Source organism: Electrophorus electricus, chromosome 12 (genome assembly GCF_041902795.1).
Source record: "Electrophorus electricus isolate QZ-2024a chromosome 12, ASM4190279v1, whole genome shotgun sequence".
NCBI classification, from domain to species: Eukaryota; Metazoa; Chordata; class Actinopteri; order Gymnotiformes; family Gymnotidae; genus Electrophorus; species Electrophorus electricus.
In genome coordinates this window covers 8,342,447-8,365,548 of record NC_137508.1, presented here as the reverse complement: position 1 = coordinate 8,365,548, position 23,102 = coordinate 8,342,447, and the positions used below count along the sequence as shown (strand labels likewise).

Genomic DNA, 23,102 nt, shown 5'->3' with positions numbered 1-23,102 from the left:
TGGATACCTTAAGAAGTCAAGCCACCCATTCTTTAGGATAGACGGGTCCACTTGCAACGATAGGAAGTTTTCATTCAAAACCTTCAGCGGGCTTCGGGTATTTACGTCTAGTAAAATTAAGGTTCTCTCCAAAAAACTTTGTCTTTTCCCTCCAGAGACATGTTTTCTGTACGTAGCGGCGCAGAACATCAGAGAGTGTGTTATAAATGCCAGCCATAAAGACAAGCCGAAGATCTGAGGGAGGAATCGCTTTGGCATCTTCCTTCTGCAAGCATGGAGCCGTGCTCTTCGAGTAGGACAAGACCCTGCTGAGCAGCCTTATAAAAAGTGATTAAAGTCACCTGAAGTCCTCTTGCCCCTCTCTTTGAGGAAGGATATTTGTTTCTATGGTTCTGTGAGCTTCTGTGCCCTCCACCCCCCGTCTTGCGCTGTTTTGGAGCTAGCTGTAGTAACTCACGCCCCGGGGACAGCCTCTTAGTAACTGGTGCCAGAAGCTGTGGCAGCACCGCCCATCCAGGAGAGAGGCAACTACTCATCAAGGTAAGATGGCTCATATTAATCTGTGGACTAAAATGCGAAATAATTTTCGGAATAGAAATTTACACTACGTCTATGACATTTAAATGAAAGGATGGCATTAACAGCATTTTCTGATGTAGCTTCAGCTACAGCATATCAAAACAAAACCAACAAAAAAGTCAGAATTTATTTGAGAGGTATCTCCATAGAATGTCGTATATTGGAGTGATTATAGGATACTATTCTTTAGAACAATCAAGAATGGAACATGAAAAAATTAAAGATGCTTAGTTTACAGTGTAATGAATAACTTGCCCATTTGGTGTGACGTGCCTATAGCTAGGTTCGCTATAGTAATCCTCTTAACACTTTCCAGATGAGGTCAAAACAAATTAGCCCGTTCCAGCTAAAACTATAGTGACAACATATTGTCCTATAGACTACAGTCTATCTTCTTTATACAAATTAAACAAAACAGTGGATTCCTGGTGTGTTCTTTCTAATGGATAGATTAAGTGTTCTTTCTAATGGCTAGATGAAATTGTATAGATGTGTCTAACTGCAACTTCGACCGTGGCCCCAAACGTGATGTGATGAATAATGCGAATATTAAATTAGTAAAGAGCGAGTTAGTAACAGTACTATATTCAGCAGTCTCGAAGTAAATAGCCTGATTACTTTAAATTTGCTGAGTACATAAATGAAAAATCTAATTGTAGCCTGTAATTGTTATATCAATTTAAAATTATTTTTTTCTTAATTTCAAGAAATTGATCCATGAATAGCGTAATATTAGTGCAATATGAATTATTGATGAATTAGGTGCAATGCAACCCTATTCCTCATTTACTCATGTAAATCACGACACACCCAGTTAAGAAAATATGATGCAGGGCATCAAAGGGAACGTAGTGTCCTTATACACTGGGAAAAACACACTGAGCAGAGAATGAGCTAATCTCAATTCGTATTATATTAATAATAACAAATAAAATTTCTATTAATATAAAAAGGTTATTTACTTCCCAAAACAGTTTTATAGCAGTTTGCTATTTTCATTATGTCAGCTTGAAATCACTAAATTATACCGTTACAGTAGTTCCCTTTAAAGATTATTTAGCCGTGGATCATGGACTTGTTGGTTGTTGATAGAAAGTAGGCCACTAGACTAAAGGATATCCTGTACTTTTTATATTTGTATATTATTTAACTTCCTAATACAATTCCAATGTAAGAGCCAAACCAGATCAGTCCACAATATCTTCTGTATATTATATTACTACTTGTCTATTGTGAAACAGTTCATCTGATGGTAGCCAATATAAGATTAGGTTTGTCAACGAGCATAGGCCATACTTACTACAGGCCGTTGGTGCTTGTTAAAGATGCAGAAGCCCTAAAGTAGCCTCGTTTATTCAGGTGACTCATTTTATTCTGAGTCATAAAACAGAACTCTAGTATATTTTTTTAAAAAGAAAAGTTTGCATGAACAAAAAGTTCACTTACCTCTAAACATTTTAATTAGCTTAATAAAGAGCTATCGTAGAAATGTAGGTTTAGGTACTTGAGCTAGGAGTATATGTTTTAGATGAACTAAAGACTCAAGATGACGCTTATACCTAGGCTATATTTAGTCTCACAGAAATGCATTTACAAAGCGTATGTCGCATCTGCCCATTTCAAAACCAAATAAACATTTTTCTTCGTTCTGACAATAACAAACCATTGTAAAACGTGGAACATTTAAATATGTTTTAGTGACCGAAGTAAAGCTGATACTTTTAAGCGGACCACGTACACCTGAGTGTTATTAATACATGGCTAACTGAAAAGTTATAGAAGTGGTGTAAATATTTTAGCTTGTCTGTCGTTTTCTATTCTATGTGAAATATGACTGAATTATAAAGATACTGCATTTTGAATTTAAGCATCTCCTTAGAATACTAGAACTTTAAATTTCAACATCCATACCGTTACGGGGGTAGAAAGCAGATACAATTTCTACTGCAGAACTACGGACCACCTTTAACTTCTCCAACCTCAGCAGTTCTAATTTAGAAGCTATATTTTAATTACAAAAATATAATTTTCTTTCATTTATAATTCAGGGTATTTTTTATTTCAATAAAATAAAGTTTGAATTAAAATTGTTATTTTAATAAATGATAAATAAGTACAGTATAATAATAAGTAGTTATATATAATTATAATAAGTAAATATATTAACAAGTAAATGTACCTCATTAAATAGGCCTTCATTTAATATCGGCATAAGCATAAGCAATAATAATTGAAAACGTCTTTAGACAGCTAATTTTACAAGCGTGAAACAGAGGCTCAAAATAACAAGAACCATTAAAAACAGACATCGTCTTCCGATAGTTGTCATTCTAGCGTTTTCTACGACCATTCCGAGTAGCTAATTGAACTGTATTAGATAATTCATGACTCGTCGTACATAAATGACATTTAGTAAAAACAAATTCTAGAAAAGCTAGAAAATAACGAAAGATACCCAACAATACTTATTTCTTGAGTTTCTCGGGAAACTACCCATTGGTTATGTGTAATTCTATTTATGTATAAATTATTCTTTCATCGGCTCTAGGTTGTTATAACAACAACAACAACAACAACAACAACAACAACAACAAAAACAACACCATCACCACCAACAACAAAAACAACAGTAATAATAATAATAATAATAATAATAATAATAATAATAATAATAATAACTTCTTGTTGCTGCTGCTTTATTTATTCCACGTCCTTATTTTCCCTGTTCAAATGAAGTTAGAATTGCTCAAATGTAGTCTATTTATAACAGTAGTAATAATCCAATAGCACTGGAGCCTTTGTATTATCCTAATACGTATCATTTCAGTAAACAAAATATATAAATATGCCAATGTGCAATGCTCTCAACCAGTAATTGTCGAATGCCAAATTAATTTTTAGCTTTAATAAAATGGTTTACACTGAACTAAATAGTTTTATTGCGACTAGAATAATCTATAGGCTATAACAAGTTTATGAATGGTGATTTTAAGAATGCTTTGTTGATTATAGTTAGAACTGAAGATGAACTGAAGATAACTGGGAGTAACATGTTTCGTGCTCTTCCTGGCTTAATAGGCCATTTCCAAAGAGGGAATCGAACACACTCACCTAGAGAGAGCAAAAAAGAGCAGAGATGTCAGCCTTTCGTAATAGGCAAATTTAATTTAGGCATAAGCATGGCCGTGGTTACCTGTTAACACAAATAACGGAACGGAATAATAAGGAACTTCGAAACACTAACGAGTAAGAAGCCTCGGGAATAAAAGTCTTAACTGATTCACTAATTGGCAGTGATTCTTTACGGACGAATATAGCTACCAAACATACTTTAGACGGCCAAGTATACACACGGACCTGCCTTTAGTCTCAGCAAAAATAATGCTCTTGTATATTCACAGTCTGTTTTAAGTACGACATAGGGTACGATAGAAATGCGGATGAACATGCGATAAATCGTGTAACACTGCTAACATAGGCCTAAATCTGTTATTAAAATAGCGAATAGTTATTCAACAAAACATTTCGCTCCTCAATCCTGTATCTTTAAACCGAGATAGGCCTTAGCTACGCTATTTGTCTTAGCACGGGGTCCCAGGATCTTTCATCTTTTGGGTTAAGAAAAAGCTATGACAAATATGAACATTTCACATTTCAGGAAAAGAAAACGAAAAGTTACTTATTAAATATTATCTGAATATTGGAAGATGTAGTTTAAAGGCTGCTAACGACTGATTGCATTCTCTCACAATGGCTTAAATGCATAGCCTAAGTTTTAGAAGGATAAACTTTGAGTGGGTCAGGGAGTGTTTGATGAACTAATGTCCTGTCAGAACACTGCATGGCATTTCCAGTTATTTTCATTTATAAAAACCTGTTTTCAGTTATTATCTGGACCAACTACTGTATTTCCGTTAATGGGCCTACCTGCCACACTACCAGTAAAGTTAGTGACAAGACTGCCATCTAGTGGAAACAGCTCGCATTCTGGATCCGCTTGAAAGCTGGCTATACGTTGTCACTGATATAGATATTGTCATAGTGTGATGGATGCAAAATAGCCGGCCAAACGGTGGATGCTTATAGATTACTTTCATGACAAACTCTGTCCTTTCCCATGTGTCCCCCTTGTACTTCCCCATCTCTTATTCCTCCCTACTCTACTGTAACACCACCTAGTGGTGAGGATCAAATTGCACTTAAAAGAATAATGTGTAGACACAAAATATGTATCTACCAACGATCCCAATTTTACATGTTTTGTAAGATTTTTTAAATGGTCTTCAGTGCTCTGTAGTTTACTATGTGTCCTTATTATAAGTTTGATTATGATATACGTGGTGTAATGTGATCTTATTAACTAACGTGAGGAATTGTATTAAGCCTAATGAACTAATGTGAGACTTCACACCTTTTAAACTACACCTCATGCTGGACTATTATGATCACCATCAACGCAAGTGTAACCAAATTCAATAAGATTTCTTCAATAATTAACATATTTGTTGATTCGATAAATGCATCATGCTTTAGCTACATTTTCACAAAAGAGGTTTAATTTGATTTTAAAAAGGTTGGTAAAAATCAATTGTGGAGCAAGAGGTATAGACAAAAAAAGGTGTCCGTTCGATATTTGTTTGGGAAATCGATCACTACTGGCCATCTCCTGTGTAGAACTATTTTTTCACTCTAAAGGCCGCGACAAATTCGTAGGTCTCAAAGAGCTAAATGACATTACGTCACGGCAGTGTAATTTTAAAGCGCTCCTCTAGGTGTTCTAGTCCATGACTACTATTTTTCGAAACTCCAGCTGTTAACTTGACGCTGTCACATAGTGTGTGTGTGTGTGTGTGTGTGTGTGTGTGTGTGAGAGAGAGAGAGAGAGAGAGAGAGAGAGAGAGAGAGAGAGAGAGAGAGAGAGAGAGAGAGAGAGAGAGAGAGAGAGAGAGAGAGATCACCACGTGACATACCTCGCCAATATCCTTCTACATTCTTACCCACTCAGCATCATGGCTGCGGATGCTACGGATGCTTTCCTCCCTCTCCGCATCTCGGGAACATGGATGCTGCACCTGCTTTTTCTCCTCACTTCAGATTTCCCTGCACCGGCTATTGGATTGCTAGGTTTCCGTCCGGAGGATACAGGAAAAGAGCTGTCCGTGGAGGATGGGGTGCTGAAGGCGACTGAGGGAACGCGATTCATACTGCGCGTATACTATGCAGCATCTCCGCAGAGGCTCAACCGAACTGTCAGTGGCAGAGCAGACGCTGCAGCTGCACCGTGGATCGCGTTCATCGAGGAACCCGAACCTGGCAGAGAGCGACAGGCACATCCAAAGCGGAACTTGTGTGTTGAAGAAAGTGCACGAAGCTCTGACATAGAGTTGCTGGGGTCTTTCAAATCTGCCTCAAGCCAGAATTCCATCCTGGTGGAGTTGCTTGCTAAAGACCTCCGAAGAGGTGAGAAAATCAAGTATTATTCAATGTGTGCCTTTGACGGAGCAAATTGGGAGCACTTTAGAACTAGAGACTTCTGGCTCGCGGTTGTTGAACGGACACCTCACAGGGACGGATGGCTTCAAGCGAGTCTGTCAGTGCTATTGTTGGCGTTGTCTGCGTTGTTCAGTGGGCTCGTTATAAGCATGCTTGCTCTTGACCCTGTGGAGCTGAAAGTGCTTCAAAACAGCGGCACTGAGAAGGAGCAAAAGTATGCGCGAAAGATCGAGTCAGTTCGTAAACATGGCAACTACGTGCTCTGCACTTTGGTTTTATGCAACGTGCTTACCAATACGTTTTTGGTTGTTTGGATGTGCCAAATTTTAGGACTTACGCCACTGTCAACCGCAGCCTGCACATTTCTGATCTTTTTTGTTGGAGAGATCCTGCCGCATTCCGTTGCATCCAGACACGGGCTGGCTATAGCGTCCAAAACCATCTGGCTAACACGGCTGCTGATGTTGGCGACTTTTCCCATAACATACCCAATTAGCAAGTTGCTGGATAATATGTTACACCAAGAAATCAGTAACTTCTACACTCGTGAAAAGTTACTGGCAATGCTCCGCGTCACAGATCCGTATCATGACTTGGTGAAAGAAGAACTCAACATTATACAGGGAGCCCTGGAACTTCGGACCAAAACGGTCGAAGACGTGCTGACGCCTCTCAATGATTGCTTCATGTTGGCTTCTGACGCTATCCTAGATTTCTATACAATGTCTGACGTCATGCAAAGTGGTTATACTCGGATCCCTGTTTTTGAGAACGAGAGGTCCAACATTGTTGACATTCTGTTTGTTAAAGACCTAGCGTTCGTAGATCCAGACGACTGTACCCCTCTAAAAACCATCACCCAGTTCTACAAACACCCACTGCATTGTGTATTTAATGATACCAAGCTTGATGCAATGCTTGAGCAGTTCAAGAAAGGTAAGTATAATATAACATTTACACGTGCAGGTTTATGACATGTTTTAGAGCCAGGCATTGGCCATTTTTAACACCTTTGCAGACCTTTAGCATAGACTACCATGTGTGAATTTACTTTGGTGTCTGTTTATCTGAAATATCTCTCTCTCTCTCTCTCTCTCTCTCTCTCTCTCTCTCTCTCTCTCTCTCTCTTTCTCTCTCTCTCTCTCTCTCTCTCACACACATACACACACACACACACACACACACAGAAATGCATACATTTGGACAAAATAGATTACAGTTTTTATTTATTAATTAATTAAAAATTAATAAATAAAGTATAACACTCAGTTTACTGTTTACTGTTTATGATCAGCTGAAGAATCAGATGTACTAGTGTTGTGGACAAAACTTTCATCAAACAAAAATGAGAAACAGATTTTATCTGCTTTGACATCTGGCATAAATCCATGCGTTCAGCATTACAGCTGAAATGCAGCATTCACAGCACATTATGTAATAATGGCTCATTCAGATTGCTATCATGTTTTGTGGGGAGACTGATGCAGGATGCTGTTTCATTGAAGAACTTGGCAGGCAGTGTAGGAGTTACATTTTAGCCTTCCCCAACCTCACTAAAAAACAGAAAGCTTGAGTGAAAATTACACAGAGTACCGAAGAGGAGAAGTGGATGATCATGGGACTGCTTGTCCGTGTTTTGCCTGCAGCAACCTAGATATTGCAGGCTTGTCTGAGAGAATTCTTTTAACACTGAAGCAAAATTCAAACATAGCTACTCACATTCATAAAAGACTCATCTTCCTGGGACATCACTGGAGCTGGCGCAGTTCTAATTCTTTTGGTAACAAGCCTTTTACTAGTAGCTTGGAATGTTTTCCTGAATTTTAATTTGTTCATATTAAAAAAAGCGATATTTGTAAAGTAGCCTTGAGTTTGAGAAAGGCGCTATATAAATGCAAATATTATTATTATTATTATTATTATTAATAATAATAATAATAATAATAATAATAATAATAATAATAATATATGTTACATAGAAGTCTTTTACATTTTATTTCTCAACACATCATTCCACACATACTTTACAGAGAGATATTTTCCACTGGAAAGTGAGATTAGCAAGCATATAAGATAAACACTATGAAATGTATGACATTGGATCTGCATTGCAGTGAAGACTGATTGCTTCTCTAAGCAGAAAAATCAGGGTAAATTAAGATGCAGAAATGACCTTTTCTCCCACTCAGTGTCTCAGCTTGGGCCTTTATGGATAGAAAGGGCAGAGGTTAAAGGAGAGGAAGAGTTACTGCCTCCCAGTTTGAGCTCCCCAGCCATAGTCTTTGAAGCTGTTACCCCCACTGCCTTCAGTGGGCAGGTTATGGTGAAAAATCATGAAATATGCAAGATCAACCTTTTATTCTAACTGTCAAATTAATGAGGGAGGCAAACAGCAGGGTTTAGTGGAAGCTGACATTATGACGAGCATTCATGTTATTTACAGGGAAAGTGATCAGAATTCTCTGACTGCAGTCAGTGCTGGAGACAAACAAATGGCACTCCATTTCATTTAGATCTTTGACGTTAAAATTTGTTTGCATGGAATTATTTAAAGGTTCACTGTTTTTCGTGTCAGTCACAGACATCTCATACTTGTATTCCACTAAGCTTCACTAAACTCCTCTTAGACCTATGAGATGTTGATAAGCTCGATGAGAGTAGAGAAAAGTAAGTAAAAGTTTGGCATTACAAAACCAGTCTTTGTAGATTGAAGCCTTGGTGGCATATATTTATATTTTATGCCTGATCTTTTTAAGCTTTGAAAGTTATGCTATAATATCATCTTATAATGTCATCTTAAAGTTATCATCATGATAATCTAGATGGAAAAATAAGCATATCTCCCTCTTCCAAAAGTTTGAGAACATACATAAAACTATTTAAAATACAAAATTATATATTTAAATTCATGAAAACCACATATTACAACTGGACGTCAATATCCTGGCATTGTCAAAATTGTAGTCAAAGTCTGGCATACATTTATGATTAACTCAAGTGTTTGAATTAAATAGAACTCTTCATGGTCATGGTTGTGCAATCAAGTGGGCATTCCTCTTATGGGAACTCCTCTGGGATATTAATACATTTGCTGAATTTGCAAGACCATAGTCTACGTTGTATTTGAAAAAGGCTTGGCATAACAGTTGAAATTCCTAAGCTATTTGTTGAAGGGTTTAGTTTTAGCAGTTAGTTATGATCAATGGCAGTGTTTCTCAACCCAGTCCTCATGACCCTACAGACACGTCACAATTTTTTGAAGCAGGTATATGGCTTGGTCCAGGTGTGTTTGGAAGTTTGAACCTCAAATCCAATTTTGTGTCTTGGATTTGAACACTTACAATCTATGACATATATGAACTACCAGTCATTACAAAATCCAGAACCAGAGAGAACGATTTACTTTAAAATGACCAGATGTAATATCTGTGGCAAAATCAAGGACTTAATACCAAAAGCAATATAGCTGGGTACCTGCATGGTCATGGAGGTATTCTCTACATAGTGAATTAGCATAATAATTTAAGCCTCTGGTTTAGTGAAAAGTGTTGCAATATACGGAATGAGATCCTCTTTATAGTTCATGGCAATCAGTGTTTGAATTTGCTCTATTACAAGAAGTAATATAAATAAAAGAAAATATATTAATAAAATATTGGTAATATAAATATGAGTATTAATTATATTCCAAAATAATAATAAAAACAACTAAAGTTTTAGTAACTAATTAACATGCTCAAATTGATGTTTTTCTCTATAAATATGTTTTCTCATATTTGGGTACCATAGGAATTAATGAAATCCTCCAAAATTGAGATCTGAAATTTCATTTAATTTTAGATAGTTTATTTAAATTTTGTACATCAGTTCTGGCTTGGTGTAGGAAATGAATGATTGAGTCTGTTATATAGATGTAGCATTCATAATTCTATCTCTGTCTTGCTCGCTCGCTCTCTCTCTCTCTCTCTCTCTCTCTCTCTCTCTCTCACACGCACACGCACACACGCGCACACACACACACACACACACACACACACACACACACACACACACACAAAAAGAAACAGTTCTCTTTCTGTCCTAGTATACCCTTTCTACCACAGGAACCACAACCTTCCAGGCAAACATTTTTATGTTATAGGAACATTTGTTATCTTGTATATAATCACAGTATGGTTCAGTGCTATACAGATCTTGTCTTGCACTTAGTGAGACATACCACCTCTTTCTTTGGACATTGGTCACGTTGACCACCAGTGTATGGTATCCCTAGTCTGGTCAGGCGATGTTCACACTGCTGTGTCAATTCAGACTTGCATATCCAAAAGTCATTTTCTTCTATAATTGTGACACAAGACCTCTTGAATGTCAATTATATAAACTTGCTGTAATTAAAGATTGGCCAAGTGGATCAAGCACTGCCCCAGTCCAAGCCCAAATGTTAATGAGTGCTTGGTCCCCTTCAGAATTCATTCTTAAATTGGTCATGTGAGTGATTTAAGGGAATTTATCACATTTAACATTTTTCCCATTTACCAATGGTCCAAACCTGTCATATCTGTTACAAATTTGGCAAAGACCTGTTAGAAATTCAGCAGTGAAGAGTCAGGCAGTCAGTCCAACAACATTGCAATGTGATCTAACTTTCAAGGTGGGAGAGAGACAGGAGGAGGAGAGAAGGGAGGGAGAATGAGGGAGAGGAGTGCACTGGGCTTAAGTGGTCTCAGCTCAGAGAATGTTAACACCTGAGCCTTCTGCTGCTTTCACAGAAGAGCTTGGTGACTGTACAGAATACAGTCTCAGAGATATTCAGAAAAATGATAGAAATATAAACATATTATAAAACAGAATAAAAAAGTCTAATTTGTCAAATTTGATGAAACAAAACACATTTAAGTGGGACATATAAATTCCTTCACAAGTTGTGTACAATTGTTCCACAAAGCAAAAACTACATTGACTAATGTATCTGTTTCATTATCATGAAGAAATTTGACTTTGAATTCATAAATTACACTTGTTGTAAAATCATGTTGGGGTCATCATCATGAAAATTCACACAGGCACCCTACTGGCAAATGCTTTTGACATAAATACATTTAAAACTTACATACAAACACTACTCAAGCTATAATTAATACAAGAATGGTACAAGATCATTCATCCCTACTGATCCAAAAATGCTTCTCATTTTCAAGTCATATCATTAATATTGCTACCTATTCTTCCAAGTGAGACTGTCCCTATACCAATACATTTAAAAGCTTTTATGATTTAAAAACATTATGATTAGCCTCAAAAAATGTCTAACAACAGCGGAATTAAGATCCTTTCTTCTAATACAACTCTTTTGCTCTGATAATAATTTCAGAGGCCTGTCCAACATTCCCACTGAATACGGACAGAATATAACACTCTTAGATATGCATGTGATAAGATTTTTTAATTTGATATCTAGTTATAATTTATTTAATCTGATTACTGTTAAAACCATATCTGAGAGCAATAATTCACAGACAAACAGGAAACATAAAAGTCATTTTTATCTTTAACAAAATCTTGTGTTTGAAATCTTATTGAATTTACTTTCTGTTTAGCACAATTCAACTATGGCCACGGGTAGCCTCGTAACTTAAAATGTTCAGTAATGGGTATGTTTTTCACAATTTTTAAAGTATCTGGTCTTAGGGCTTTATTATTCAGTAATGAATTTAAGGTTTGGAACACTTCTGATAAATCAGCATGTAGTTGTTGGGAGGAAAATCTGCTGCATTGTCCTTAAACTTGAAAAGATCAGCATCTTTCAGCATATTAAATCAGAATTTCAAATCACCATCTATGCAGAGGTGGCTGTAAAGTGTCTGTCCCACAAATAATTTCTTTTGGATTATGATCAAAATTCATGTCTGCTAAATATCAGTGTTGAGATGCAGTGTACATAAATATCTTTGTGTTCATGGCAGTATGGCTAAGCACACCATCTTTTCCATTTTGAAGATGAGACGTGAGCTAGTACAGGAGTCAGTCTATCAGACATTTCTGCTAAACTGATGAAGTCTTTCATAGTTTATGGAAGATGGAAGATGGAAAATGCCCACAGGGTAGATTTTGTGGTATTATGATGTCAGGATCCCCTCCTCCTAGCACTGTGTGTTTCCTTGTTTCATTGTTTTTATTTCAACATGTGTTTCTACTTTTGTTTCTAGTCAGGTGTCTCCCAGCTTGTTGGGGTCTTCACTTGTGTCTTGTTAGTAATTGTTACTCCTATTTATGTCATGGTTCTTCTGGAACATTATTTTTTCTATGTGTTCTCTGTGCTCAGTGCATCCAGTGTTTGTTTGTTTTTTCCAAATTTATTGTTTGTTTGTTTTTTATGAGTAAAGTTCAGTCTAACTATGCAACTGCATCCCTTTGCATGTGCTATTTCTGCATTCTATGTGCTATTTCTGCATTAATTATTTAACTATCATTACTACTACAACAAGTCATTTAAAGAGGTTGTTCCCACACAGGTTATAGATCAAAATGAGGTTACTGCCAGATTCCTATTAGCCCTGGAACCAGGCAGCAATTTACTTTGGACCTGTTCCCCACAGAGAAGGCAGTTTCAACACAAAACAAATCTTTTGCAATTGTGGAACTTCCAAGCATAAGGTTCAGTACATTCTGCTTATTTTAAATCAGATATTTTCACCAGCCAAATGTTAATCACCAGTGACATTAAAACAGTTCAAAAGTTAATTATTATGCATGTTATGTTTATTATAATAATTTATGGTAGATTCACGAGGTGGAATTAAATCTAATTTGAAGGTCTGCATATGGTACTTGAGAAGTAAAGAGCAAACGTTTACACAAAACTTGAAATAATACAACAGAGTATGTACCCTTTGCCAGTAGGTCTAGCTGTTTCTGGTTGTTTGAAATTCTTTATTTAAAATGGCCAGACATTAATATTTATACTACTAAACTCTGATGATGACAAGCCTAACACCGGATCACAGGCACACGCTCAGAGTGCTGGCAGCTTTAAGGAGTTAAAATGATCACTGAGGTTACAGTACAGTGAGGGGTAAATCAAGCAGACATTTACCAATTATTGTGCTAAAAGGCTATTGTGTTGACTGGAAATTCAAGGAAACTGGTACTGATGGCTAGACCATCCTGCCAACCTTTTTGTGTACACATTATAAACAGCAGATGTTTGCTAAGTGTGCAGTTGCATGGTCAGCCCAATCAACAGAGTCTTTGACTGCTAATGCCTATTACCTGAATCACTGCTAGCGAGGCTCCTCAGACTCTCTAGCAGTGAAGAAAACAGTTGACAGGAGTTCTAGTTTTACTTTATGTCTGACATATTGACAAGCAGTTCTTTCTGTTATAATGTTTTGTCTCAGTTTGAATTGTTATCTTCATCTTCTTTTATTGTAAAGGGAAGAGTCACTTGGCTATAGTACAGAGAGTCAACAATGAGGGAGAAGGGGATCCTTTCTATGAAGTCATGGGCATTGTCACCTTGGAGGATGTTATTGAAGAGATCATCAAGTCAGAGATTGTGGATGAGACTGATCTGTACAGTAAGTGCTAAAAAACAAATCACGCACAAAACATTCACATTCAACACTCATGCATCATCCTACAGCTTCATCACTCCTGATTTTCAGACACTTGCTTTATTTTTCTGATCTTCACTGAATACTACTGATAAAACGTTTGAATGCATAAGACATAAGATTTGTCCTCTCACAACAGCCACCTTAATAAAAGCCTCCAGCATGAGGTAATCCATTTCATTAGGAATTTACTGACAATTCACTGACTTGGACTTCATCTTAAAATCCCTTTGGGTGGCAGTTTTACTAAAATAAATAGGATTTCCATTTTCATTAAAAAGTATTTACCATTATTATTTTTACTACAAAATAAAAATTCAGTTTATTCCCAGCAGATTAATTTCCTTTTCTGTTCCCTGATGCTCTACTGAAAATTTCCATGACCAGAAATAATTAACTTATGCATCTGTAAGATGCAAATTGCTTTGTAGTTGGTCCTTTGGCCCATCTTTCTTTCAGTCAGCTCCCCTGTGATACGGATGGTAATTGCAAATGTGATGTACTATTAATTGTGATGCAAATGTGATGTACTATTAATTACCTTCATGAAACTTCACTTGAAAATAATAGCTTTAATCTTGGAAATGGCTTGTCATTGTGTAATATAACAAACAAATGGCACTCTTTGTATTAGAATGAACTTATCTCCCTGCAGAGAGTATTATTAATATTTTAGATGTGCATGTGTGTATGTGTGTGTGTGTGTGTAATCTTCACTGCATGCATCACAGATGTTCCACTTAGACTCAAACATTATTTAATCAGTTTCACTATTGCAAATCAGTTGCACTATTGCAATCACCACAGCCAGCTCATTTATTATCTACACAAATAAGGTAAACCACTTTGAAGTTAAGTTTTAGCTGTGCCATTTGATATTTGATCAAACTGCACTGAAGTAAATAAAACTGAACTAAATAAAATAATGCTTGAATATTAGAAAGACCAACATTTGACCCCAATGTCATCGGATTTACTTTTATCTTTCCTGCAAGATCAATCTTAACTTTCAAAGTAGAGATTTCTGTCTGGCTCTAGAATATCTGGTGGAAAAGAGGTTTCTTCACTGTCTTTGTCATGTATGTAGCTGATAACCGCACTAAGAGACGAGTGTCTCACCACGAGAGGAAGCAGCAAGATTTTTCCATCTTCAAACTGTCTGAAAGTGAGATGAAGGTGAAGGTCTCTCCTCAGCTACTACTGGCAACACACCGCTTTTTGGCCACAGGTACTATTACACAAGCAGAGCTGAAAACACACAAAGGTCTACATATGTTTTTATGCAGTATCTGAAAACCTGGAGAAAAATATTAAACATGTATGCTTAATCCTAATGTTATGCTCAGGATTATTCATTATGCAGGCAAACATTATAATCCTAGGGGTCCCTTCCTCCCACTGTCCTCCTGCTTTCTTTGTCTTCCCTCAGAAGTGGAGCCTTTTAAGCCTTCCCACCTCTCCGAGAAGATCCTGCTGCGCCTCATTAAGCACCCCAGTGTTATGCAGGAGCTCAAGTTTGACGAGAAAAACAAGAAATCACCAAAGCATTATCTCTACCAGCGCAATAAGCCCGTCGATTATTTTGTCCTGATTTTGCAGGTAAATTACACCACACATGCATTAATTGGGAGTATGTGACAACCCAAAATGACTCCATCAAAGTGCACACAGTAGACGTTTGGAAAAGAAAGAAATATAGCCTATGATGCAGTGTTTAGGAGACATAGAAGGAGAACCACAAGAGGGTATGTAATGTGGATTAGTAAAACATCTGTGAAACTGCATTATGTGACTCCTCTGAAGATCCTGGACTTTTTAATTTTTATTATTTTCACTTCCATTGTGGCTCTTGAGAAACAAGGCCTGAGGGGGGTTTTGAAAGTACGCCTCACTTTCACTCCCACTGCAGGGTCGAGTGGAGGTAGAAATCGGTAAAGAGGGTCTGAGATTTGAAAATGGACCTTTCACTTACTATGGCATGCCTGCTATTATGACTGTCCTGCCTGCAGGTATGTTGCTAAGCTGTTTACTGGCATATCAGACAGCCTGCATTTTAGTGTATTCAAAAAGCTGCAGTCAGAAATTTATCTCACAACCTCATCGCAGAAAATTAATGAGCAATTAAAGAGACTGCAAGACGCACATGTCTGATAGCATAAAGTGTAGACATGACCTGCCTTACATAACAGTTAATTAACAGAATCAAACACTAGCAGAGCAGCAAAATGAATCTTATGGGAGCGTGCCAGAGTAATTATTATAAAAGGCACACTTTTGCTTGGCCACTTGGAGAAAATGGCATAGATATCTAACTAAAACCTCAGCAGAAATGCTTGAAAATGTAAAAATAGCCCCAGAGCTCCAGCTGTTATTAATTGTAAAGTCATGGATGAATGTGCTTCAAATGTAAATGTGCTGTATAAGCACTATTTCTCTCACTGCCTCTCTATTCTTCTCCATATTCAGAGAAAACGTATAGAACATACATGATGAAACACACACACACACACACACACACACACACACACGCACGCACGCACACACACATTAAACAGTTTGAGCTGCCAGGACATGTTTGGTCCAGTAGTTCAAATTCACCTAAATGGATATGTCATATGCAGGGGCATCAAAAGGAGAAGTAGAATTTTTGTGTATAAAATAGTAAAGACGGAGGATCTCATTTCTGAGTTCTGAGGTCAAGTATAATTAGAGAATCATTATAACATTATGATGGTATTGTGAAAAAGCATAATGCAGAAAATGATTGAATGTAGATAAAAATTTCAAAAATTCTGAATTATAAAGTAGTGAATGGTTAGTCTACCTTCTTAATATAAGTAATGAGGATCATTTATTTGATTTGTTGAGACAAAGAACAAGCTCAGAGCTACATTAATAGAGGTGTATTTTAAAACAAGGTTATCAAACATGCACCCTTTATAGAAGCAGAATCTAGAACAATGTTCGACAAAGTAAGAAGAAAGCAGTGGAGAAAAGTTGAGACTGGTCTGATTCAGTTCACAGGTCTCCATCACGAAGCAGTGGACTAAACCACTCTGACACCACCATCCACGGGGGTAGTCTGGGCCAGTTGAGTGTGGGTGGAGGGGCATACCTACCAGATTACTCTGTACGCCAAGTCACTGATCTGCAGATCATCAAGGTACCTCCCACCTCCCACTCCATGACCCATCAAACACATCTAGGGAATCTTGTATATGTATATAAGCGGTCTATAAATAAAACAGCACTGTACATTTATGAACAAGAGTTTTGGTAATAATACCCTTTTTATTCAGCTCATCTCATTTTACCCCATTTTCCAAACTTTAGAACTTTAGTTATTATGCTAATTCCCACCATAGCATAATATGCCCACCAACTAGCTAGCTAACTCTCCCCTGTCATGAAGCAAGTACCGATGGGAAGAGTGCCGGAAAGCATGTGTTTCCTCCTAGACATATGAAGCCATCTTTTCTAGTTGCTGCCTTCGCTGTGACACATAGCAGCTGTATACAGCTCTTTAACTGCCTGAATCTGAGCACTCAGATGTCTGTGATTGGCTAGTGTCTCTGTTATTGACAATGGATAGAGTAATGGCATCCCTCTCACCCAGACAGCAGCATCCATTTTGGGTTCCCAGCCATGGCGTGCTGTAGCATCGCTGGGGGTCTATAGCTTTGATTTTAAAACTCCATTTTGTATTGTAACAGCACTCAACTTGTTTGGTTGTTTTATGTCATAACAATATATTTTAACAGTTTTACTACAGTATGATGAAATACATTATGTGAAAAAAGTGGCTGAAGTGATCTTAAGTGTTTCTATAAATGGCACCTTTTGATCATCTTGGATTTAGGTCACTCGTAACCACTACCAGAATGCTCTGACAGCCACACGGATGGACAGCTCCCCTCAAACGCCAGACGCAGACCCTCAGGCCCCTGGCGAGAGGACACCTCTCCCAGAGACCCGCTCCAACAGCATCGCCTTGCCCCTGACCCGCTCCCACCAGCACACACACCACCCGAGACAGCCCCACAGTACCTCAACCCTCAACGAGAGAAATCGCATTGTCCGTGAGTGTGGTTGCTGAGCACTTATAATGACTTTCCTTTTATTTAGTCAAAAATAAACCCGTGAAAATTTAAATAGCAGACTGAAATAATGTAAATAGAGATGGGACCGATCCGATACCATGTATCGAAATTAGGTTGATATCAGCAAAACATGCTGGATCAGATATTGGTGAAGACATAAGGAAACAGATCCGATATAATCACAAATCCAGCCTGAAAATAGCGTAGCGTTGCTTTGCAGCAACACACCGCATGTGATAACAGACTGGCCAGTTTTGCCCCCCCCAAAAAAAAATAAATAAATAAAAAAATTAAAAAAATAACCAGCCATACACTCAAACAAGTCAAGCCAATTAAAGTCATACTCACTTATTTTCCTTCCAAAGGAATAAACCAGGCCCAAATTGTTATGTTCAATCTTAACCACTGCATAGCAAGCAAGAGAACCACTGCTAAAAATGTTCATTTTCTTTGTACTTTCTTTTCTGAAATGATCTTTATGAAACATTGGAAAAGATATCCTAGTTTAGTAAAGGTAATATCTTCTCAACCCCCAGCCAAGTTTAGACAACAATGACATTAATTGCCATAGTGCGTAATATAAATTAACTGGCACAATTCCTAATTTCATTTGATTTCATTGCACATAAAAAGATTGCAAAATGTAAAATGTACTTCCTATTGTCATATTCACTATAAAAATTTTTTTTTTTAAATCATGACTTAGTACAATGATATGGCCAGCACACATCAGTGTGATTTCCTGCTTTGATTGTGTTGTGTGATATGCTGCTCTTTGGCTCCCTCTGTAGGGAGTAAATCAGATGGGCAGAAGAGCCCCAGTGACTCTGTGTTCCTGCGCATGGATGAGATCCCTTACAAACGTACCGAATGTCTAGAGGAAAAAAGACAAACTGGTGGGTGAAATTAACAACTGCTTAATTTGCATAAATGATCCCTAGGGTGTGTATTTTAGATCTTCTGTGTGCCTGTCAGAGCTACATGGCAAAAAGTATGTGACCCTACAAAGTAATGTCAAAACATGATTGTAAGATTATTGTGCTCATATATTTAACTCTACTCATATTCATTATCATTATCATCACATTTTACTTAGCCAGAAGCACCGGAAAAATTAGCCACCAAATGCCGTCACCAGATGCACTTAAAAAAATAGATGTTACAAAAGTGGGGGCTGGCATTAGCACAGTCCCAGCTATCTGCTGTGACATGAGTAAATGCACTGAAACTGTCAAACACTGGAGAGGCTGTTTGACAGGGTGCTGGAAGAGGAAATGCATGGCTTCCACGCTCTGTTTATATGACCCATGCAGGAATGTTGATTCCAGACACTGCCAGTCCTTTCAGAATCACTTGTTATGGCTAGAGGTTAGCAGGAATCTCTAAATCAGGGATCATTAAATCAATCCATGTAAAGGGAGAAGCTGGGTACAGATAGAATAGAGTTTACTTCTTCCCATGTACTGACATTTTGCCTGTTTCTTTCAGACTCTGTGGCTATACCTGTGGAGATGGGTCTGTCTACATCTCAGCTGATCGTTTCCCACTCTCTGAGTGGATCAGATGAGACGCTGGGAAAGAAGCTGCTCCGAAAACTGAGTGAGCCCCTCTCTTTCCTTCCCCACACCTACCCCCCTTAACCACCACCACCCTCCCACCACCACCATCCCTACAAATACCCCTCACCAACACCACCACCACCACCACCACCACCCTCCTCACAAACACCCCTAAACACCACCACCACCACTCTCCCGAAAAACACCCTTCACCACCACCACCACTCTCCTCACAAACCCCTCATGAACACCACCCTCCCCACAAACACCCCTCACCACTACCACCATCCTCACAAAAACCATTCTTCACCACAACCCTCCCCTCAAACACCCCTCACCACGACCACCCTCTTCACAAAAACCCCTCAGCACTACCACCAACCTCACCACAAATACCTCTCACCACCACCACCACCACCACCACCCATCACCAACACCAGCACACCCCTGCACTTCACTGCCCCCATCACTGCCACATACTGCATGTATGCAGTACCATTGCTGATGGCAGCTGTATCTTAGCAACCAGCTAGGCTCTTAACTGCAGCCCACACATTCCATTATCAAACATGACATACACATATTCACTTTGGGCTTACTACACACACTATACAAGCAAAGGTGCTTATTGATCAAGATGTAAGTAAGCATGTGGAGTAATGTTTTCTAAACTACTTTTACACATTTATACCACAGGTAGATTAACAAATGGATCTTTTCCATATAGTGACATTGTACCATGTTCATCCTAATGCCTGAAGCATGGGGACTAACAGTTGTTTGTTGTGTCCAGGCAACAAAAAGCGGAAAAGGTCCCGTGATGGGGAGAAACTAGTAGAGGAAAGTTGTGAACAGCCCCAGGTGAAGACCTAGCACTAAGAGTCTGGGCCTCTCTGCCTCTCTCATGCTCCTGCACTTCCCACCAATGTGAAATCTCCTCCTACAGCCTCATAATGTCAACTGACTTTTTAAAGGGGAAAAATGTGTGGAGAAGGACAATGAAGAAGATAAAAGTCTTAAGACCTTGCATTCTGTATTTCAACAGGCCTCCTGTTGTATGGAACACTTAAGCTGATAGATATGTGGTGCATAAGGTCATAAAAATTCAGGACATGGTCTGCATTCAGGTACCTGTAAGATTACCTGGCTTACCCAGACCAGCTTTGAGATGCGGGCACAGTAAAGATTCCAGATACAAACATCTCCTGGTGTTTAAGGTTGGGTGATACTGCATAAATATTTTTTCAGTGCTATGTACTATTTTAAGGCATTTGTTGACGATGTCATCTCTAGTCACTTTGGTGATGTCAGACAAGCCTCTGGTCCAGGCAGCGTGCAGAACTTGAAGCCTCTATCTTACCCACAGCAAGGCCTAGCCTTCTGAGAGTATCTGGAAAATGTTACTCCTTCATTATTCCTTTGAACTAATGACTAATTTTATTTATTGATTAATTATTATATCAATACTAATTTTAGAGCTGTTTGCTAGGCTGTGCCTATGTATCAAGAGAATTTAACCATGGAGCACTTTGAGAGAAAGATTACTTTTTAATTTGATATTTGATTGAAAAGAGTTTACTGGATGTTTAGGGGTAAGTGAAGGAAGCTGCCTATATTAGGTAAATGCTGTTTGCTTTTTTTACAAGCTCTTAGCCACATAGGTGATGCTTATAATGCTGTAAAAATGCACATCAGTCTGTCTACTTTCTGTTTTCAGCCAGGTTAATAATAATGAGCATACTTTTCACACAAATGGGTATTCTGCCATTGCCACATTGACATAGCGGCTATTCTTTATTTCTTAAAGAAGTGTATTGACTCATTTTAGACCACATCTGGTTATTTGTGAACATTATTAGTATATATACAGGATGGTTAAAGGTCTAAGCACATCCTAGCAATATATTAAGAAGATACATATATAATGGCATGTTTTTTTCTCAAATAAGTATTGCTACTATTTAACAGAATTTTCTTATATTTATAAAATATAGTATTAGGCTGTAAAAAGGAAGCCATATCTTGAACAAACTTGAATGCATCAATACTAAAATATCACCTCAGACTTTGAAAGTGGTATGCAATGTCATATTCCCACACCCTTACATGTTTCATAGATCCCTTTTATACATAATATGCCTTTAATAGTACATGAAGCTATTACTTTTCCAAAGCTGAGCTCAAAATAAATGCGAGCTTAGTGAATGGCTTACTACCATAAGACACTCTGTCCACCCTTAGCCATTGCACTGGGAATGCTGCCCATTCATGTGCATGCTGCTGTTTCCATGTGACTGCCTGCTCCCCACCAGTGTCCCTATAAGGGGCAGAACTGTCCACAAGCTATATCAGGACAGTGACTAATGTCAGCAGTGCCATTCCTGTATCACTGCCAGCCTTTCACCAGCATGTAACCGTGGCAAACACCGATCAGTCTGAGCTCATCCCTGCCAACAGTGGATGGGTGGCTGGCATAATGATTACACACAGGGGACAAGATATTTTGCATGAGTGCAGACCCCTGATATCTCTGCAGGCATTGAGCACTTGACAGTTTACTATACTGTAGAGAACAGCAGCAGAGTTTGGTCTGCATGAGCTGTAAACACTCTGGACTGCACTGCACTGCTTCTGAGCTGCTGGGAATCGACCTGGTTTTATCTGTTTACAGCACAGACCCAAATGACTCAGGCTGGCAACCACGATGTGTCTGCAATACCCCTTGAATAGTTTTCAGTGGTAATGTTTAGCAATAACAATGCCGTAATGAATAGCCCCTTTACCTACTGGCTGCTTGGCATCTTGTTTGTCTGAAATGGGCAGTACAGAGTGTGCCAGTGTGCAGTACTACTACCCACAGGTCAAATGGACCCATGTTATGTTGTGCAATACTGTGAGCTGGTCCTGCTTTTACTGGGAGCACATGGCACAGGAGAGCTGGAGGAAGCAGATGAGCGGAGGGAGGGAAAGTCAGCAGTCTTGCGTCACACTGCTGCAATGCAGGCAGAGGAACATGTGACGCACACTGACGTCTGGCCTCAGCCCTCTTTACACACACACACACACACACACAATCCAGGGGTTTCAGGGTCTTACTCTAGCACTGATTAACTAGCATCAGCTGGGGGAGCACAAAATCCACTATATGCCCCTCTGCTCGCTCTCTCACTCACTCACTAACTCAATCACTCACTCACACGTACACTCTCCAACACCTCATAAAGCCTTAAAAAGTAAGAAAGACAGCTGACACGGCATGTGAATCTTTCCCTGCTATGAGTTCTCAGTGAAGAGGGTTAGCAGTTGTTTAAGATATATACAATGTTGGTATGAGAATTTAATATTTATAAAGAAATGTTTAGAGAGAAATATAATATGTATAAGAAATTGCTATGAATATTTGAAAACAAATTTATGAGAACATGAGATGAACTTGATGTGGTATTTTACAATGAAACATGCATTTTCAATAAATAGAATTTGACTTGCATTGTGGTCATTGCGTTTGAATTTCCCTGGGCTGTCAGTCACAAAAGGAACTTAATGTGTAAAAGAAATCACATAAGCTTAATATTTCAGGACATAATGGCCCAGAAAAGACACTGTGACCTTTGCTGAAAGCCCTCTTGTCTAGGGTCTATTCTGCTAGCCCAAGGTCACATAACCTATCACCAATTCTTCCATGTTAATATTTGGTTGCCAGATGTTTTAAACAAGAGAACACTATCCTGGAGCTTCTGTACACAGGAAAAAGCTGA

At 38.3% G+C, this 23,102-nt stretch overlaps 2 protein-coding genes across 3 annotated transcripts in view; one reads left to right on the top strand and one right to left on the bottom strand.

Moving 5' to 3' along the window:
- Positions 1–399, bottom strand: part of hpse2 (heparanase 2) — a 50,322-nt gene extending 49,923 nt beyond the window's left edge. For both annotated transcript variants that reach the window (XM_027023732.2, XM_081725257.1), the window contains exon 1: positions 8–399. In XM_027023732.2, coding sequence (XP_026879533.1) covers positions 8–258 — 251 coding nt within the window. In that variant the 5' untranslated portion in view covers positions 259–399. The remainder of the gene's footprint in view (positions 1–7) is intronic.
- A 5,183-nt stretch (positions 400–5,582) lies between these two features.
- cnnm1 (cyclin and CBS domain divalent metal cation transport mediator 1) lies at positions 5,583–23,007 on the top strand. The gene is made up of 10 exons (XM_027008554.3): positions 5,583–7,008; positions 13,506–13,649; positions 14,773–14,913; positions 15,115–15,284; positions 15,595–15,694; positions 16,703–16,848; positions 17,545–17,764; positions 18,577–18,681; positions 19,274–19,384; positions 20,138–23,007. The coding sequence occupies exons 1-10, from the start codon at positions 5,589–5,591 to the stop codon at positions 20,215–20,217; spliced, it is 2,637 nt and encodes an 878-aa protein (XP_026864355.2). The 5' UTR covers positions 5,583–5,588; the 3' UTR covers positions 20,218–23,007.
- The last annotated feature ends 95 nt before the right edge of the window (positions 23,008–23,102 follow it).

What these genes read in the sequence shown, in the direction of transcription:
- cnnm1 (XM_027008554.3), top strand. Translation starts at nt 5,589, where the DNA reads ATGGCTGCGGATGCTACGGATGCTTTCCTCCCTCTCCGCATCTCGGGA. An exon ending in ATTTTGTCCTGATTTTGCAG is followed by an intron (nt 15,285 to 15,594) that starts GTAAATTACACC and finishes CTCCCACTGCAG; the next exon opens with GGTCGAGTGGAGGTAGAAAT. An exon ending in TATGACTGTCCTGCCTGCAG is followed by an intron (nt 15,695 to 16,702) that starts GTATGTTGCTAA and finishes GGTCTGATTCAG; the next exon opens with TTCACAGGTCTCCATCACGA.